The sequence below is a fragment of the Nomascus leucogenys genome, chromosome 17 (genome assembly GCF_006542625.1).
Source record: "Nomascus leucogenys isolate Asia chromosome 17, Asia_NLE_v1, whole genome shotgun sequence".
NCBI classification, from domain to species: domain Eukaryota; kingdom Metazoa; phylum Chordata; class Mammalia; order Primates; family Hylobatidae; genus Nomascus; species Nomascus leucogenys.
Genome location: NC_044397.1, coordinates 69,370,743 through 69,388,571, shown reverse-complemented (window position 1 = coordinate 69,388,571; position 17,829 = coordinate 69,370,743). Strand labels below are relative to the sequence as shown.

General features: G+C 36.3%; 1 protein-coding gene and 1 pseudogene across 4 annotated transcripts in view; one reads left to right on the top strand and one right to left on the bottom strand.

Moving 5' to 3' along the window:
* SEPTIN7 (septin 7) overlaps window positions 1-17,829 on the top strand; it is a 107,497-nt gene that overhangs the window by 31,290 nt on the left and 58,378 nt on the right. For 2 of the 4 annotated variants that reach the window (XM_012496808.2, XM_003268897.4), the window contains exon 3: window positions 996-1,098. In XM_012496808.2, coding sequence (XP_012352262.1) covers window positions 996-1,098 — 103 coding nt within the window. The remainder of the gene's footprint in view (window positions 1-995; window positions 1,099-17,829) is intronic. The other 2 variants (XM_030797469.1, XM_030797468.1) reach the window with 2 other exon arrangements.
* Window positions 15,043-15,645, bottom strand: LOC115830943 (annotated as a pseudogene).

Below are 17,829 nucleotides of genomic sequence, written 5' to 3'. Positions count from 1 at the left end.
AGTAAACATTGTAGACTTCTGTTCTTTGTTAAATCCAAATGTATTGAATTGATGTTTTGATCTCTTGAGTGCTTTTTAAATGAGAATTTAAATGTGGCAGAAACTTTTAAGAGAATGTTTGCCTCTTTTTGCTATTTTTTAATGTTGAGATAAGACTACCTCCAAAGTGAAATTAACCAATGAGACTCTGCTTATTCAGATAGTCTTAACTATGGACAGCATTTCTCACCCATGGGTAAGTTAGAAGTCAGACTTATTTACTACACCAATTTGGAAGTAGATTTCTTTCAATTACTCATGAAACTATCGTTGAGGTCATCTAGGAATAAAAAACCAATAGAAAATGAAGTTATAATTTACTTTAAAACCTGGATAAACCTGAAGATAAAGGCAGTAGGATCATGTGAAACCTTGAAGTGACAAAATTGGACCTGGCTTAACAGCTTGAATGATACTGTAGCTGGTTGACACTGATCACAAGAGCCTTCAAGAGTTTATTTTTAAAAATTGCTTTAAATTCAACATTTTGATTTCATTTCATGAATAAGAAGACAAATTTCAAGAATCTCATACCTGTGGTAATTAGTCAGTGCGATCAAAGGAGATAATTAAAAAGGATTCTTAATATGATATGAAGGGGATTTGAATTTTTTTATTGTGAAAAATCCTTTGTTATTTTGCTTTTTTAGTTGGTTGGTCAATCATCTTGTTACTAACTACTGTCAATTGAAATCTTTGCTCTGAGGCAGGTTTTCTAAATTTTTATTTCATTCCCTTGGATTTTTATAATTAACCATTATATTGTCAGTCAACTCATGCTCAAATAATTTTGTCCATTTAAGAATTGATAGTTTTATTGATAATGCCATGGAAGTAGTTTGATTTGCTGTGAATAATAGTATAATTTTCTAAAATAGGTTAATGAAGGGAATTTGAAATGTGATTGAATAGTACTGTTGATACATGAATAACTTGGCCCTTTTTGCTTTTGTCAGCAACAGAAGAACCTTGAAGGCTATGTGGGATTTGCCAATCTCCCAAATCAAGTATACAGAAAATCAGTGAAGAGAGGTTTTGAATTCACGCTTATGGTAGTGGGTAAGATATGATTTCTTACTAAAATGGAACTTTGGTTTAAGTTTTAAACGTTAGTCAACTCTGAATAGATTTAAGAAAATACTAGCACAGATATCTACAGTGATCATATCTTTGTTATATTTTCTCTTATGTGCATACATTTTAAAATTTAACTCAGTGGCATAATGGGATTTATGTCTTCTTGCCTCTTTTTTTAAGGTAGAAACTAAAAGTTGAGAAATGGCAGGTGATAGTGTTGGAGTGGAACTCTAGGGAAGTTATCTTCAATTCATAGTGCTACAAAAGAAAATAGCATCTGGTGGTTATTTATTACTCCAGGATAGTTTTGTTTTCTGGCTTATATGCTATAGTGGAGTATCATATAAGCATTTAACTTTATGTGCTCTGAATTTTGAAAAGAAAGGTAAGATAGAGGATCATAATAATGTAGTTGATTACCTTTGGAATCAACTACACTGGAATGAGTAAAATATGACTCTCCTCGTTCTCTAATTCAGTCTCAGTTTTCTTTTGTGTTTTATTCCATGAACACATTACCCTGCCTATAGTCCATTTGAAAATACTGTTAAGGATAATTTTGACTGTAGGTTGGTAACATCATTATTATATATAAAGAAACACAGTGTCTTTCCCATCTGTAAGATTAGTTATCTTCAATGACAATCTTACTCTTAAATGACTATACAATATCTTCACCTCATATAGGCTGACTTTAGAACCTAAGTTACGAATATTGTATAGTGTAACTTTGTTGTATTTCTCTTATTTAAGAAGGTGAATTGCAGGGTAGTGGATTAGCTATCCTTAACAAAGAAAGTTGAGTTGATGCTGGACTTTTTAGGTAGTATACATTTTTGTTAATTATATTTCAACATCTAGTATTTTTATTTTGGTGCTGAATTAGGTTAATTGAACTAGCTGTGAAATACTCCTTTATTGGGAGGTATTTTATCTACTGACTGCAGTATTTTACCTGTTGGTCAGTTTTTGGCTCTTTGGAACTTGTATACATCGTCAGAGTTCACAGTTAAAACATGGCACAAAATTTGCAAATTTGATACTTTATAGCATTGGTTACCTTGTCTATGTATCTCTTGTTGAGTAGAAGTGTAGTACATCTAGCTTGCAAACTGCTGCTGTGGAGTAGAGGTGGGTCTAGATAGAGGGATAAAATAATGCGGAGCATACCTTTTCTTCGGCAGGTTGGTAACATCATCATCATATGAAGAAACACTGTATCTTACCTTTACGTATGTAATATTAATAATCTCAAGTGACAAACTGTAGACAAATATAGTTTTTTCACTTACGAGAAAGCCTCCTAGGTCCATTAGGAGAACTGTAACAATTAAAAAAATTTCCTTTGACTTTAGAGTTTTTGTTTAAATAATAACCTTTTTAACTATACTTAGTAGGATAATGTCTGGTGATCAAGGCCAGAGAGTTGATTTAAAATCTCTGTGGCATTTTTCCAAATGAAAAAAATCAAATAGTCATCTGATTTTGATTTTTAGAGGAAATATTCAGTCTCTAGATGTATATTACTTATTAGCTTTTCTAATTAATCCCTTCGTGAAATGCAGCTTTTCTTTTTTCTCTTCCTAATGATAAGACTTCAACTGAGGCCAAAGAAAAATAGGTGTTAATATCCTTACTTTTAAGTGTTAATATCCTTACTCTGTTTTCCCACTGTGCCTTGAACATTGTTTAATTAACTATATTTGAATAGATACGTTGAGTGCAGGTATTATATATTTTCATCTATATAGGTGTAGTGCCTAATACATAGTCACTAAGTATCTAATCACTTAGTATCTAATATGTTGATTTATTTTTCAGATTTTAGACTGACTCTAACAGCATCATTTGCAAATCATAGAAAGCTGAAACCAGCCTTGCTTTAATATTCTTGACTTAAAAACTTTCAGCTATTCCTTATGAGCTAAATCCTCATTTTTGGGATCTAAACTCAGAATAAATTTGGCTCTCACATTACAACAGTTCATTTACAACTTACATTGATATCAACTGAGAATCTGTAACAGATTTTTTTTTATTAAACTCTTTGTACTTTGTTGGAAAACCTTTAATAATCTTGCTTCATAAAGCAATGTTTATTGAATACTTGCCTGAGTGACTTATTTGTATCAAAGAAGCATGCTGTGTATTCCCATATTTTTTCTCTTAAAGGAGCTTCTGATTTATATGACAAGATAAGCCACATAGAAATATGAGTCAGTAGAATCACACAAAAGTTAAGAGCCATAGAAGTTTAAGGGTATAGGAGAGTTTGCCTCAGTTGGAGATTATTATTGCCTTCTTTTGAAAAGGGAGGCATTGGGACAAATTTTTGAAGGATAGAATTGGGGCCAAGATTGAAGGAGCAGTCCTGTTGGGGGAAGTAATAGCCATCATTTACATAACTTTTTTATGTGCCAGGCAATGTTTTCAGTACTTTATAGGCATTATCTACTAACTCACAATTCTTACAACAGCCCTGTGAAGTAGGTATTGTTATTCCATTTTGGAGATGAAGAAACTGAGGCATAGAGAGATTAGGTTACTTGCCCATGGTTACATTGCTAGGAGATGGCAGAACCAAACCCAGTCTACTGCTCAGTTAATCTGGGATGCTCTTAACTACCATGCAGAGGCTAATCTAGGGATACTGGGTATAGTGCAGTGTTTATAAGAGTATATCCAGTATGCCTTGAACTTAGATGAATTCAGTGAAAGAGAGAATGAATGAGAATGAGAACTAGAAAACTTAAATAGTACAAGTAATTTTTCCTGTTATTCCACTGGAATGAGCATCTGGCCTAGAGTGGGTGTGAAGTGGGAGAGGTGCATTTGCTGTTCTCTTAGTTGTTATCAGCTTCCACATAGTTTGATAGTGTGAACTCCTCACTTTGCTGAATGTTATAGTGTAGGGACAACAGGGCACCTAAATACAAATTGGTCACTTTTTATGTGTTCAAAGAAACAGTTACCTATTTTAGTGGAGGAGGAAGATAGGTTGTTAGCTTGTATGTAATTGTGCTTTATGGATGATATAAGGAATTTTTCAAGATTTTTTTCACAGCACACTGACTTTAGGATCTGACCCTTAAGATGTAACTTTACAATTAGAAATAAAGCTGGAAAGGTAGACTAGCGAGGATTTTGGAGACCCTGATTGGCAATTTGATGGGGAGATTAGAATTCTTGATATTGAATCTTTAAAAATTTAGACATATCAAGTAATGAAGACATGTAGATCTCTATTCAGTGAAGTTGTCTAACCTGTTTGGCTTGGAACTTGACTATCATTAGTGTGCTCCCTAATCAGACTTAACTGATAGAGAATAAATTTTTAATTGTAATATCCTGTTTTTACTAGAATTCTCAAGGAGGCAGAACTCAGAAGACTGTAGTTTGCTTTAACTTGAAATAGTTTTTAAAACAGGTGGTATTAAACCTATTATTCTGAATCCTAGGAAGATAGAATCCAAAATTCAGTCATTTCTGTAATCTTGAACTTTGCAAAATTTTTGATAAGAGAATTTTAAAATGTTAATGATATGTCAGTAATGTATTTGACCTATGCCACATGTCTTTAGTGGCAGATTGGCATTTCTGTTTTTTTTTTTTTTCCAGTGAGAGAGAGCTTAGAACATGTTGGTTTGGCCATTTTTTGGGATTCAGAGTTTATCCTAATTTTTTTTTGGTATGTGCCTTATCAGAGAAAGTTTAGGAGTTACTTAGTTAGTGATAGGATATATGATGACTATCCTAGTTGTCATTTTCCTCTACTACCTGTTGATGTTTGAATTGATAGAATAACATCTATGTCAGTTTATCAGGTTATTTGAAAAAATTGAAAGATAATATTGGCTCAAAATTTTGTATCTAGGCTGTTGAGCATTTTGTGGTATTTTTAAGATACGTTAGCTCCTTGAAATGCTTTGAGTTATGATTTTAAGATTTTTCCTTGAGCTCTGTATTTTTATTTTGCTTTTATTAATAGAAGTAACTTAACCGATAATGACTTCACAACATTGGGGATATACTAAAAACCATTGAATTATACACTTTAAAATGGTGAATTTTATCTTAGAAAAAGTAATTCAAAGAGAAAGTTTAGAAGAAAAAAATCACATAATTCCACATGTACACTATTTTAATTTTGTACATTGCTTCTAGCTGTTAAATCTGAATATTTTTTAAAGCACTTAAAAAATGAAGTTAATATATTTCATTGCAGAAATTGAGAAATGCAGAAAAGCAAAACGAAAATAAATATTGTCATCTGTCACCTATTGGTAATAACTCTTAAGTATAGGAACATTTAGTATTCTTATGTGTATCTGTAATGTTCTATGATTGCCTTTTAAATGTGTAGTTAAATTGTGATTATCTTGTGATATCTTACGTTCTTTCATAACCTATCTATTGGTCAAATTGTAGACTTTAATGGCCTGTATAGATTGGATATATCATTCTTGGTCATATTGTCAGGATAGTTAAAATTATTAGCTAGTATTAATACTGTAATAACATGGTTATAGTTATACCTTTGCTTCAATTTTTATTTATTTTCTTAGAATAATTAGGCTTTGGAAGTTTGGATTGCTGTGTTAAGATTGATGCATTGTTTTAAGGGTTTTGATACATAACACCAAATTGCTCTAAAACAAGTTGTGTACCATTTTGCACGCTCATCAAGTGTTGACAGCACCGTTTTTCCTGAATACTACCAACATTGGATATTAACCTGATTCCTAAAACGTGGTATCTTATTTTCATCTGTATTTTATTGTTGCTAGTTATTTTATTTATTTATTTTTTGAGACGGAGTCTTGCTCTATTGTCCAGGCTGGAGTGCAGTGGTGCAATCTCGGTTCACTGCAACCTCCGCCTCCCAGGTTCAGGCAATTCTCCTGCTTCAGCCTCCCTAGGACTACAGGTGTGCACCACCACCCCCAGCTAATTTTGTATTTTTAGTAGAGATGGGGTTTCACCATGCTGGCCAGGCTGGTCTTGAACACATGACCTCAGGTGATCCACTTGCCTCGGCCTCCCAAAATACTGGGATTACAGGTGTGAGCCACCGCACCTGGCTGTTGCTAGTTATGTTTTGTTTATTTATCTTTGATATTCTTTTATAAATGGTGTGTTCCAGTTTATTTTTAAAAACTTTTTTTTTTCTTAAGTTTAGGTAGGTAGGTACTCTGAGGGCATTATTATTATTTTGTTGTTGGCAGGCATTGACATTTTTTTCCAGAATTTTTTGTGTGTTGTGTTGTATTAGCTTGATTTTTATATTATCCAAACTTCCTTCCTTCCTTCCTTCCTTCCTTCCTTCCTTCCTTCCTTCCTCCCTCCCTCCCCTCCCTCCCCCCCCCCCCCCCCCCCCCCCCCCCCCCCCCCCCCCCCCCTCCCTCCCCCCCTCCCTCCCCTCCCTCCCTACAGGGTCTCGCTTTGTCACCCAGGCTGGAGTGCAGTGTCACAATCTTGGCTCACTGCAGTCTCTGCCTCCTGGGTTCAAGTCATCCTCTCCCCTCAGCCTCCCAAGTAACTGGGACTACAGTTGTGTGCCACTGTGCCCAGCTAATTTTTTGTTTTTGTATTTTTTTGTAGAGATGATGTTTCGCCATGTTGCCCGTGGCTGATCTCGAACTCCTGGGCTCAAGCGATCCATCCGCCTTGGCCTCCCAAAGTGCTAGGATTACAGGTGTGAGCCATTATGCCTGACCTCAATCTTTCTCTTTATGGTTTACTTAATGTCTTCTTGCTTGATTCAAGGTTATTAGAAGTTCTACCACATATTAAATATAAAGACTAAATGACTTATTAAAGACTAATTTTTTATTTTGAAATCTTAAATCCATATGGTTTTTTTGATCTAAGTTGTGAGGCAGGAATCTGATGTTTATTTTTTAAATGGTTAAGTAGCCCTACCAAAACCGTTTGTTACAAGCTTAATTTTTGAAAGTGTATATGCTTGGTTTGTTCTCTTTCTTACCCTTTGGTTTAGTTCATTGGTCTTTCTATATAAATACTACATTCTTGGAGTTATAAATTTACAGCAATTATGTTGTGTTTATTTATGTAGGAAGATTACCAGAGTTTATGTTAATTTAGGGAGATAGGCAAACAGTAAGTCAAATGATTACAAACTGTGCTGTTTTCTGGAAAGAAATAAACATGGTGAGACTTATTTGGAGTCATCAAGGAGGACCTGCCTTTTTGAAAAGGATATTTTTTCATGCTAATTCCTGAATTACATGACAGTTAGGAAATACTAAAAAGAGAAAAAAAGGAAAATAAAGACTTAGCCGCAAGAGATAATAATCATTAATATATGCTACGTTTATCTTCCATATTTTACTTTGACAACTGCATAATGTTTCCAGCTGTGGCTCTCTGATATTTTACCATTGCTTTATCATTTGACATTTGAATGATTTGTTTTGTTTAATCTCATAATAATGCTGCAATAAAAATTTTACAGAATGGAAATTTTGGTCAACATTTTAACGATAATGCTTAATGGCTATATGTGTATTCTAATCTGAGATCGAATATGCTATAATTTTTGTAATTTATTTTAGTTTAACTTAGTTTTTAGTTTAGTGTAGTGTAGTGTAGTTTTGAGACAGAGTCTCACTCTGTCGACCAGGCTGGAGTATAGTGTGCTATCTTGGCTCACTGCAACCTCCCGCCTCCCAGGTTCAAGCAGTTCTCTGCCTCAGCCTCCCCAGTAGCTGGGATTATAGGCACCTGCCACCACACTCAGCTAATTTTTGTATTTTTAGTAGAGATGGGGTTTCACCATCTTGGCCAGGCTGGTCTTGAACTCCTGACCTTGTGATCCACTCGCCTCAGCCTCCCAAAATGCTGGGATTACAGGTGTGAGCCACTGCGCCTGACCTGTAATTTATTTTTTTACTGATGGACACTAGATTTGTTTTTACCCCTACCCTTGTTACAAATAGCATGGCAATGAAGATCTTTAAACACACAGAGTTTTGTTATATGTATGTTGGCAGACAGAGGGCAGTATCATTATTATTTATTTATTAATAATTCCTGAAGTAGGATTATTAGATCAAAGTATTTGAACATTTTGTGGCTCTTGGCACATACTGACAAATTGTTCCTTTTTTTTCTTTCCCTTTTCCTTTTTCTTTTTTCACCTTCCCCTTTCCCCCTTCCCCCCTTCCCCCTCCCCCCTCCCCCCTCCCCCCTTCCCCCTCCCCCCTTCCCCCTCCCCCCTTCCCCCTCCCCCCTTCCCCCTCCCCCCTTCCCCCTCCCCCCTTCCCCCTCCCCCCATTTCCCCTCCCCTTTCCTTCCCCTTCCCTTTTCCTCTTTTCTTTTTGAAACAAGGTCTTGTTCTGGTGCCCAAGCTGGAGCCCAGTGGTGTAATCAGAGCTCCCAGAGCCTTGAGCCCCTGGGCTCAAATGATCGTCCCACCTCAGCCTCCCAAGTACTTGGGACTACAGGCATACACCACTATGCCCAGCTAATTAAAACAATAAAAATAAAACAAAATTTGTTTTGTAGAGATGGGGTCTCACTGTGTTGCCCAGGCTAACCTTGAACTCCTGGCCTAAAGCAGTCCTCTCTCCTTGGCTTCCTAGAGGGCTGGGATTACAGGTGTGAGTCATCATGCCTGGCCAGCAAAATTGTTTTTTAAAAGTTTATGCTACTAAAGATTATATATTAAGAAAAAAGGAAATTTTTTTTTCTGAATTTGAAGAGATTTATGGTATATTTGAAGGTTAGGCTATTCATTCCATGGATGTTATGACTGTTTTAGATGCTTGAGAGGGATTTTAAAGGTACATGAATACACTATAATAGTAGAGGAGGAAAATAGTATACACATAACTATACCATGAATCATAATGTGTTAAGTGGCATAAGAAATGTGTAAACCAAATGTTATGGAAGTTTAGAGAAAGGAGACTTTACAGCTAAAAAGCATGCCATTGTCTTAATCATTTACTAATTCATGAGAAAAAATGGTACTTTTTTTTCAGTAATTCGTATATTCATGTTTTGTTTGCTTAATTGTTAATCTGAATTAATGGCTTAAATCCAGTGTCTTAATCATGAAACAGTGTAATTAGGAAAAATACTTGTAAAATCAGTCTTACAGATTGCAGTCTATTAGCCAGGTGTAGTGGTGTGCACCTATAATCCTAGCTACTCAGGAGGCTGAGGCAGGAGAATCACTTCAACCCGGGAGGCAGGGGTTGCAGTGAGCCGAGATCGTGCCACTACACTTCAGCCTGGGCGACAGTGAGTGAGATTCTGTCTCAAAAGTAAAAAAAAAAAAAAAATGTGGTTCTGTAACAAGAGCACTGTCTGGATTGACATATGTAAGAAATGTAATCTTGATAATATCCCAGTTTCATTTGGCAGTCTTTTAAAAAGTCATCAATGTGATTTTAAAAATATATATTAGCAAGTCATTGAATTATAATTCTTAATTTGTTTTTGCTTCTCATACATATACTATCCTAATATGGTCTTTGAAAGTCATACAAGAAACTCCAGTGTCGAAAAACACAGCTATCCTTTCTTTTGACAGACCGAGAGGCCTAAGGTAAACTTCATAGTATATAGGCTGAGTTAGTTAAAGATGGTCATGTTTGTCAGACCTAGAGAAACTGTTCTCTTGGCGTTGAATACACTCAAGATTGATTGGATAGGTGGACTGAAGTAAAAATGATATCACATTTGTTAATTTTAATTAGCTAGATGTTGGGACAGAAATGTGAAGGCTGCATAGTCTGTCAGTATTTTAAAAGAATTCAGTACTGAACGGAAGGCAAGGACATGAAGGGAGCAACATGTTAGTGCAACTTCTTTACAGATGGAAATGTAATTCTCACATAGAAGACTCATTTAGTATGTAGTTTTCATCTTGGCAAGGAAGACTGCACTTTCTTTCTCCATGATGGGTAATTTCTAAATCTTTCCTAGTCTAGGTCATGGAGGCCAAATACTATTGTGGGTCAAGTGGGTCCATCCTTTTCTTAGGTGACTGTATCACATATATCTGAAATATAATTTTAAATATGAGATAGTAATATCACCTCCTGCCTAGCTATGACTGCAGTCTAGCACCAAAGGAGGTCAGAATTTCCCCCTTTATATTTAGTCCATCTTTCTGTTGAAAGCATTTGTAGATTGAGTGGTTTTTGTATTATGGATCAGGTTTATTCTCTCCCAAGGCAGGAAGTTTTCAGGTATTACATTTTTTAATACACAGCAGGTGGATTTTGTCTGAAAGATAGTTTTATGCCAGGATATTGTGCTTGTTTCACTATTGAACTACAGAACCTTAGAATTATTTTAAAGATTAGGAAGGTATAACCTGTCTCCTATGAAAGACCTTTGTAGTGGTAAATTTGCCACCCTTGTTAATTTTACTCAAACTTTGTTTTTGAAAAAAAAAAACCCTCATTTTAAGTAATAATTTTCATGTATTTATATCTAGGTCTTGGGGTTTTTTTGGTCTATTTTACCATATAGGAGTATATAGCCATTTAAAGCAGTGGCTAAGGTACTGAAGTCTGTGGATCAAATTTTTAGCAGGGAACGGGGATGCTGAATGGGTTCACTGACTTGCCAAACTTTCTGAAATATAATTGAGATTTTTATCATGTCTTTATATTCTGGAGACAGATCGCGTGTTTAGAATCTCAAAAAGGTCATCTACCTAAAATATTGAAAATTATAGGTACAAATTATTTTATATAATTAGAAGTGTATGTCATTATTGCACATGATTACTGTGCTGAAAATAATGTGTTAATTTTGAATTTTGAAACAATTCTAAACAAAAGTTACAAGTACAGTACATAACTTTTTTCCTAGGATATTTGAGATGGATGCTTCTCTTTTGTCCCCCTAAATACTTCAGTATATTTCTCTTCCTCAAGGGTATTCCATATAGCCATAATATACCATCAAAATCAGAAAGTGACAAGTGTATGTTATACACACACACACACACACACATATGTGTGTGTGTGTGTGTGTGTATTGAAAAATATAAGTGCACACAAATCTCCAATTTCATTCCATCACTGTAGGGGTCCTAATTTTCATCTCTCCCATATTTGTATTGTCCTCTGATGGTGAAATACCATTATCCTCCATATGTGTACTTATTTGATCAATCCCCCTGTAATTAATCCATCACCTCCTTCAGGTTCTTCCCTTCTCTGAAAAATACTAGGGAAGAACCGGAGGGAGGTAATGGATTAGTTAATTGCAGGGGGATTAGCGTAATTAAGGGGAGGCAGTGGCCCTGCTTACCTCTCTTGTGCTGTGATGTCTTATGCAAGGCCATTCTTCTCATGTGGATGCCCCCTCATCCTATTTAACTCAGACATCTCATGCTAGTCCATTCGTATGCTCTATTAGAAACTTTTCCTCATTCTGTAGGCTCTAATACCCTGTTCTGGGCCACTGTGGATTTCTCTCCAGCATGGACATCTACCTCTCTCAGTCTCACGTAATGACTTTTGGACTGAATTTTTAGGAAGAAATATGGAAAGATAGAGCTGAAATAATTTTGAAGTGTTTAAAAGCCAGTATTTAACTGTATTATAGAATTAATTGGTATGTGAATAGAATAGTTTTTTCAATGCCTAAAAATGTAGAAGAATTAGTAAAATTGTAATTTTAGACTGCCATAGAAAAAAGTAGTGGAGATAAAAAGCTCTGGAAAATTTTAGCTTGGAAATTAAAATTATCTGCATATGTGTACGAGTGTTGCAGTTATAATATTTACATATATTTTGATAAACGAAGTAGGATGTCCCCCAAATTTACTAACAGTTGAAACAAATAGGTTGATATTTAGAAGGAAGAAAGTTTTAGACTTTGGGGCTTCTGTTTCTTGTACTGACCAGAACTCTAAGTAAGCAGATGATAAATACAAGGTGATTATGCATATCAAAGAATCAAATGTGAAGATTTATAGTTCATTCTTAACTCAAGTTTTTAATGGTAGAAGGCTATAAATTGTTTATTATGTTACAGATGGAAATAATTACAACAATAACATAAAGGATGAGCTCTTCCATAGCATGCTTGTCCTGGTTGAGAGGGTAAATTTTAATTGAATGATTAGTAATTAAGTTTATGTACATCAGCAGGGTAAGTGCTAAGAATTACTGATCAAGCGGATGACATGAAAATGAAAATGATTACTTCTACCCTCTAAGGAATTTCCAGGGAAATGCACACTACTAATTACATTTAATTGAATAAATGGTATAGTAATGTACATTTAAAATACCATGTAAACAGGAGTTTTTATTTGGATTTATGTGGTTACTTTATTAGTCTGATAGGATCGATTAGAATCTTGAAACTAGTAACTCACTATTGTGTTTAAATTTGGAATTTACAGTTTATTTTGGCAATTTCATAAAATTTTATTCATGTTTTTGACTTATGTTGTCACACCATGAAAATAAGCCTTCTGTATTTTAACTAACTTTATATCTACCGTGTAACAGTGCAGCAGCTGTTACACTGAAAAGAATATCATGCTTAGTCCAGTTTAAAACTTAATTTCTGTCAGAGACAAGCTGTATGACCCTGGACAGATCACTTTGAACCTCACTTTCCTTTTCACAACAAATACTTACCTAGTCTTTTTTTTTTTTGAGACGGAGTCTCACTCTGTTGCCCAGGCTAGAGTGCAAGGGCATGGTCTCGGCTCACTGCAACCTCCATTCCCCTGGGTTCAAGCAATCTTCTCCTACCTCAGCCTCCCGAGTAGCTGGGACTACAGGCGTGCACCACCACACCAGGTTAATTTTTGTATTTTTAGTAAAGACAGGATTTCACCATGTTGGCCAGGCTGATTTCCAACTCCTGACTACAAGTGATCCACCCACCTTAGCTGGGATTACAGGTGTGAGCCATTGCTCCAAACCTTACCTTGTCTTTTCTAATCCAAGCATTGTGTTGTGATTACAAAAAGTAAACGAAGGCCAGGCTCATTCATGTGTGTAATCCCAGCACTTTGGAAGGCCCAGGGAGGAGGATTGCTTGAGCCTAGGAGTTCGAGACGGGCCTGGGCAATGGAGTGAGACCCCATTTCTAAAAAAATATAAAAAATAAAAATAAAAGAGCTGTGGTAGGGTTCCTTAAGAACCTGTGGGTGTAGGATGGTTGTAGAGTGGAGATACTTACACAGGAATGCTGTGTACTGTGAGTGACTACCCCTGCCTCACAGAGGGCTTGAGATAATTGTGTATATGAATGTACTACATATATAATATATGTAAAATACCTAGTACATCTGTAAATTTTATAAATGTTAATTTTAAACATTTTTATTCATGCATTTTCATGACTTAGTTTTAAGATTCAAAATGAGGAATGAAGAAAAGGGAAAGCAGGGATGGTAGACAATGATATGCAATTAATAAGCTAAATATTTGATTAATCCTTACTTTGGACTTCTGTTTTGGTTGAATTCTTTTGATTATAAACATTCGGGGCAAATGTGTGCTCTTTGTAATTCAGTATAGATTGCTGGGCAAAGCTCTTTTCTGGTGAGAGTCAGATTTAAGTTGGTTGAGAATTTATTCTTTTCCTTTTTAAAATATGGTTTAGCTGAGTAGCTTAGATTCTTAAAAACACAATATGACTTTTTACCTGTCTATTCTGTGCAGGTAAATATCGTGCTCAAGTTTTTTATGTGACATGACTATTTAGTCTGAAGGGTGCACGTGCTTTATAGTTGCTGAATATTAATGCTGCCCCTTGCAGACCTTTCGAGTATCTTGTTTTCCCTTGACTGTGTCAGGTATTTAATGTTAGTGATAAGAAGAATCTTAGGAATTGATTTTTTTTTAGAGTTAATAAACTTTAAAAAAAGTTTTACTTTGAGATTTTGAACCTGATTTTATATATGTGGATGTTTGCCTTTGTTGTTGAATCAACATGAATTATATATTTGTTTGAAATGTGGTTGGATATTCAGATAACTCCTGGTTTTTTTTTTTTTGATGTAACAGTTATTCAGATTTATGGCTTGAAATTTTCTTCCTATAAAAACTAGGTCTTGTTACAAAATGTTTTTTGATTAGAAAAGTAATATGAAGGAAGTATATGGCATTTTAAGAGAGAGGACATCACATTGTTAAATTTTGTTATATTTTCTGCATCTTAGGCATAGCTGTAGTACCATATTTATTTTGTATACTTTCTTCATCTAATGCTATGGCAAGCATTTCTCTGTGTCAGATTTTTAAAAGCTAATTTTCAATGGCTGAATAATATTTTTATAGGTGTATCATAATACGCTTAGCCTGCCTCCCATTGTTGGACCTGGAAGGTCTCCCTCTGCCACCACACGCACACTTTTTTTATTGTTAAAATATTATTGCAGTGTTTTCCTCTGTGTGTTTCATTCCTAGAAGTAGATGGCATGGTAAAGGGTGTTAACTGAAAATGTCATACCAACGAATACAGTTTCTATAGGTGTGTGAATGCTCATATGTGTCTCATCCTTGCCAATATTGAGTGGAAATCTCTTTTATTTTCCTGGAGAAGTTGGTTCTTTAGCAGGAGGGAAGCATTTGAGAGTATCTTCAGGATGGCTGAACTTTGCAGTCTCTTCAATAAATAACTTCCCACTCTGTAATTTGCCCACCTGTATTACCCCACCGCCAAGCCTCAGACTTGAGGAAATGGCATCAGGCCTGTATCTGGAGAGTTCAGAGTTCTGTGAGGTAGAGCATTCCTTCCAATGGGACCTAGAATTTCTAGAGTTGCAGAATTATACTGATTAGACCCAGGAGGTCTCAGGAGTCCAGAGTTGCTTGGAACTTGGCTCAGAATTCCAAGGGGGCCCATAACTCCATGAGGCCCAGAGTTCCTGGCTCGGGAACATTGGGAGGCCTGGGATACTGTGGCTTAGACTCAAGCAGAAAGGTGAACACAGATCTTTATTAGCAAATACCAAATTTGACATTTAAAGGAGATTTCTGAGCAGCTGCAGACCTCGCCAAGACCATGCAGATTCCACTGACTATTCCCATGTCTGTGCTCCAGCTGCTCAGGCTTGAAGGTATGTGAAATAATGTCACTCCATTAGAGCAGCATCTCTACACACCTGTGGGAGTCTGCAGCTGTGACACATAGAAGTTGGCCGTGTCCAGATTGGTGGCTCCGAAGTGGGCAGCCTTGTGCACACAGTTGTGCAGTGTGAAGCTCACCTGTCGATGCACCGTAGCCAGCATGCTGCAGAGGTAACATTCCTGAAGGGCAGCTTGAGCCCACTGCTCCTGAGATTCCTGCGATTCTTGAACTATGGGACCACTCTTGGATTTCAGGAACCTCTGGCTTCAAGGGCCCTAGCATCCATCAGGGGCAGTGCCACGGCTGAAGCTATCAGGGCCCCAGGGTAACTGGAGCACAGGCACAGGAATAGTCAGTGGAGTCTGCATTGTCTTGATGAGGTCCACAGCTGCTCGGAAATCTCTTTGAAATGTCAAATTTGGTATTTGCTAATTTGGTATTAGAGGTTTTACATTTTATTTTACATGCCTTTCATTATTTATTTGAAATTTTTAAAAAAGTACTGTTCTTTATTTGGAAATTTTGTACTTGCAACTTTTTTAATGTCAAAAGTCTTCTTTTTGAAACTTTTTTTGCTTAGCTTTTTATTAAGTATAGTCACACCACTAATGACAATTTCATTGTTATATTTCTTGTGAATGTTGTAACTTGAAAATAAATGAGTACAGTACTCTTATTTTTAAAGAAATATCAGTGAGATATAATTCACATAATCATGGTATGATTCAAATACTTCATCCCTGGTCCTTAGGGGATATGTTTTGGTATATGAGATTTATAAAAAGTAAGAACTTAAAACAATCTATAGGTTATCTAATTCAAACAGTTAAAAACTACCCACTTCTGCCTTGGAAGCTACTTCTTAGAACCACTATATAGAACATGCTACCTGATCAAGAATAAATCAACACCTTGCTTCCCGTCTTCTATCCATTAGATATCCAGGTAAAATAATATGTTTTCCTGATATTTCTCCTTTACTTAACACTCTAACATGCCCCGTGGCCAGCTGTAAGTTGCCCTCTACTTTTGCAGAGCCCTTTGCTATGTTTCTGCAAAATCTACTTTTTCTGATTCATGTAACTCAAAACTAGCTCTATTTTCTTCCAGATTAAAACTCTTACTTTCTTGATTAGTGCTGGCCCAAAACACAAATTAGAGGGAAAGTCTTATTCCAGGATCTGAAAGACTAATAGTATTCACAAGAATACTTGATTATTTTTTTTTGAGATGGAGTCTCGCTCTGTCACGCAGGCTGGAGTGCAGTGGCGTGATCTCGGCTCACTGCAAGCTCCGCCTCCCGGGTTCACCCCGTTCTCCTGCCTCAGCCTCCCGAGTAGCTGGGACCACAGGCGCCCGCCACCACGCCCAGCTAATTTTTTGCTTTTTTAGTAGAGACGGGGCTTCAACTTGTTAGCCGAGATGGTCTTGATTTCCTGACCTTATGATCCACCCATTTTTAAGGAGGAATGTGTATTGAATGATCAATTAGAATTTCAGGTAATGGGAAGAATTTAGAGGAACACTGAGGGACAGCTCATAGACAGTATTTAAACCGTCAATTTCAACTCTTCAGTTTAGCAAAATAACTTACAGAAACTTGGTATATATCTTATGAAACTTTGCAGACCCTAACCTAGGTCAGGCAGTATCTTTTACTACAAAATTGGGATAATCATTTTCTAAATAATCATGAAGAAAATGTTCTGAGTAGGCAGTAAGGATTTCTCTGGTAACATCATGATTTAAAAATGTAATTGTCCACTTGAACTGGGTTGTATAAAGAATGCTTCTATTTCTGAGTATAGCAAGAAAGATCATAACATACCTCTTAGCGCCTCCAAGCCTCAGACATGTAGCAAGTGAAAGCTGTTTGAATTGGCAGATGAGGTAATTATTGAGTAGCTGGTTGGAATGTTTACTACTAGTTACCCAGCAGAATTGTTAGTTCTTAGTACTGGTGCAATTACAGTAATTAGAATAAGTAAACTTCTTTTAAGATAATTGCAGGGCCAGGTTATATAGAGCTTGTTTAGCTTGCCTTTTAGTATTAGCATGTACATCAGAGTGTATGTTAAAGGATATCCTAATAGATTTTGTGGAGATGAAATTGTCTTACAGCAAATTTCAGATCAACATATGTATAGAATGTATCTAATGTAGTCTAGACCAGTGGCTCCCAGTTTTTTTGGCACCAGGGACTGGTTTCGTGGAAGACAATTTTTCTGCCAGGGAGTGTGTGGGTGTGTGTGTGGGTGTGTGTGTGTGGGAGGGGGGGCAGGATGGTTTTGGGATGAAACTGATCATCAGGCATTATATTCTTATAAGGAGGACGCAACCTAGATCCCTCACATGCGCAGTGCGCAGTAGGGCTTGCATTCCTTTGAGAATCTGATTCTGCCACTAGTCTGACAGGAGGCGGAGCTCTGGCAGTAGTGCTTACCACCACTCACCTCCTACTGTGTGGCCTGGTTCCTAACAGGCCACGGACTGGGGGTTGGGGATGCCTGGTCTAGATTGTTCTTCACAGATTAAATCTTCACCAGATTAAGTTTATTAAAAAGTAAAACAAAGAATAGTGCCCTCCCTTGGCAAAACATCTTGGTGTGGTATCTTTTCTTCATTTTA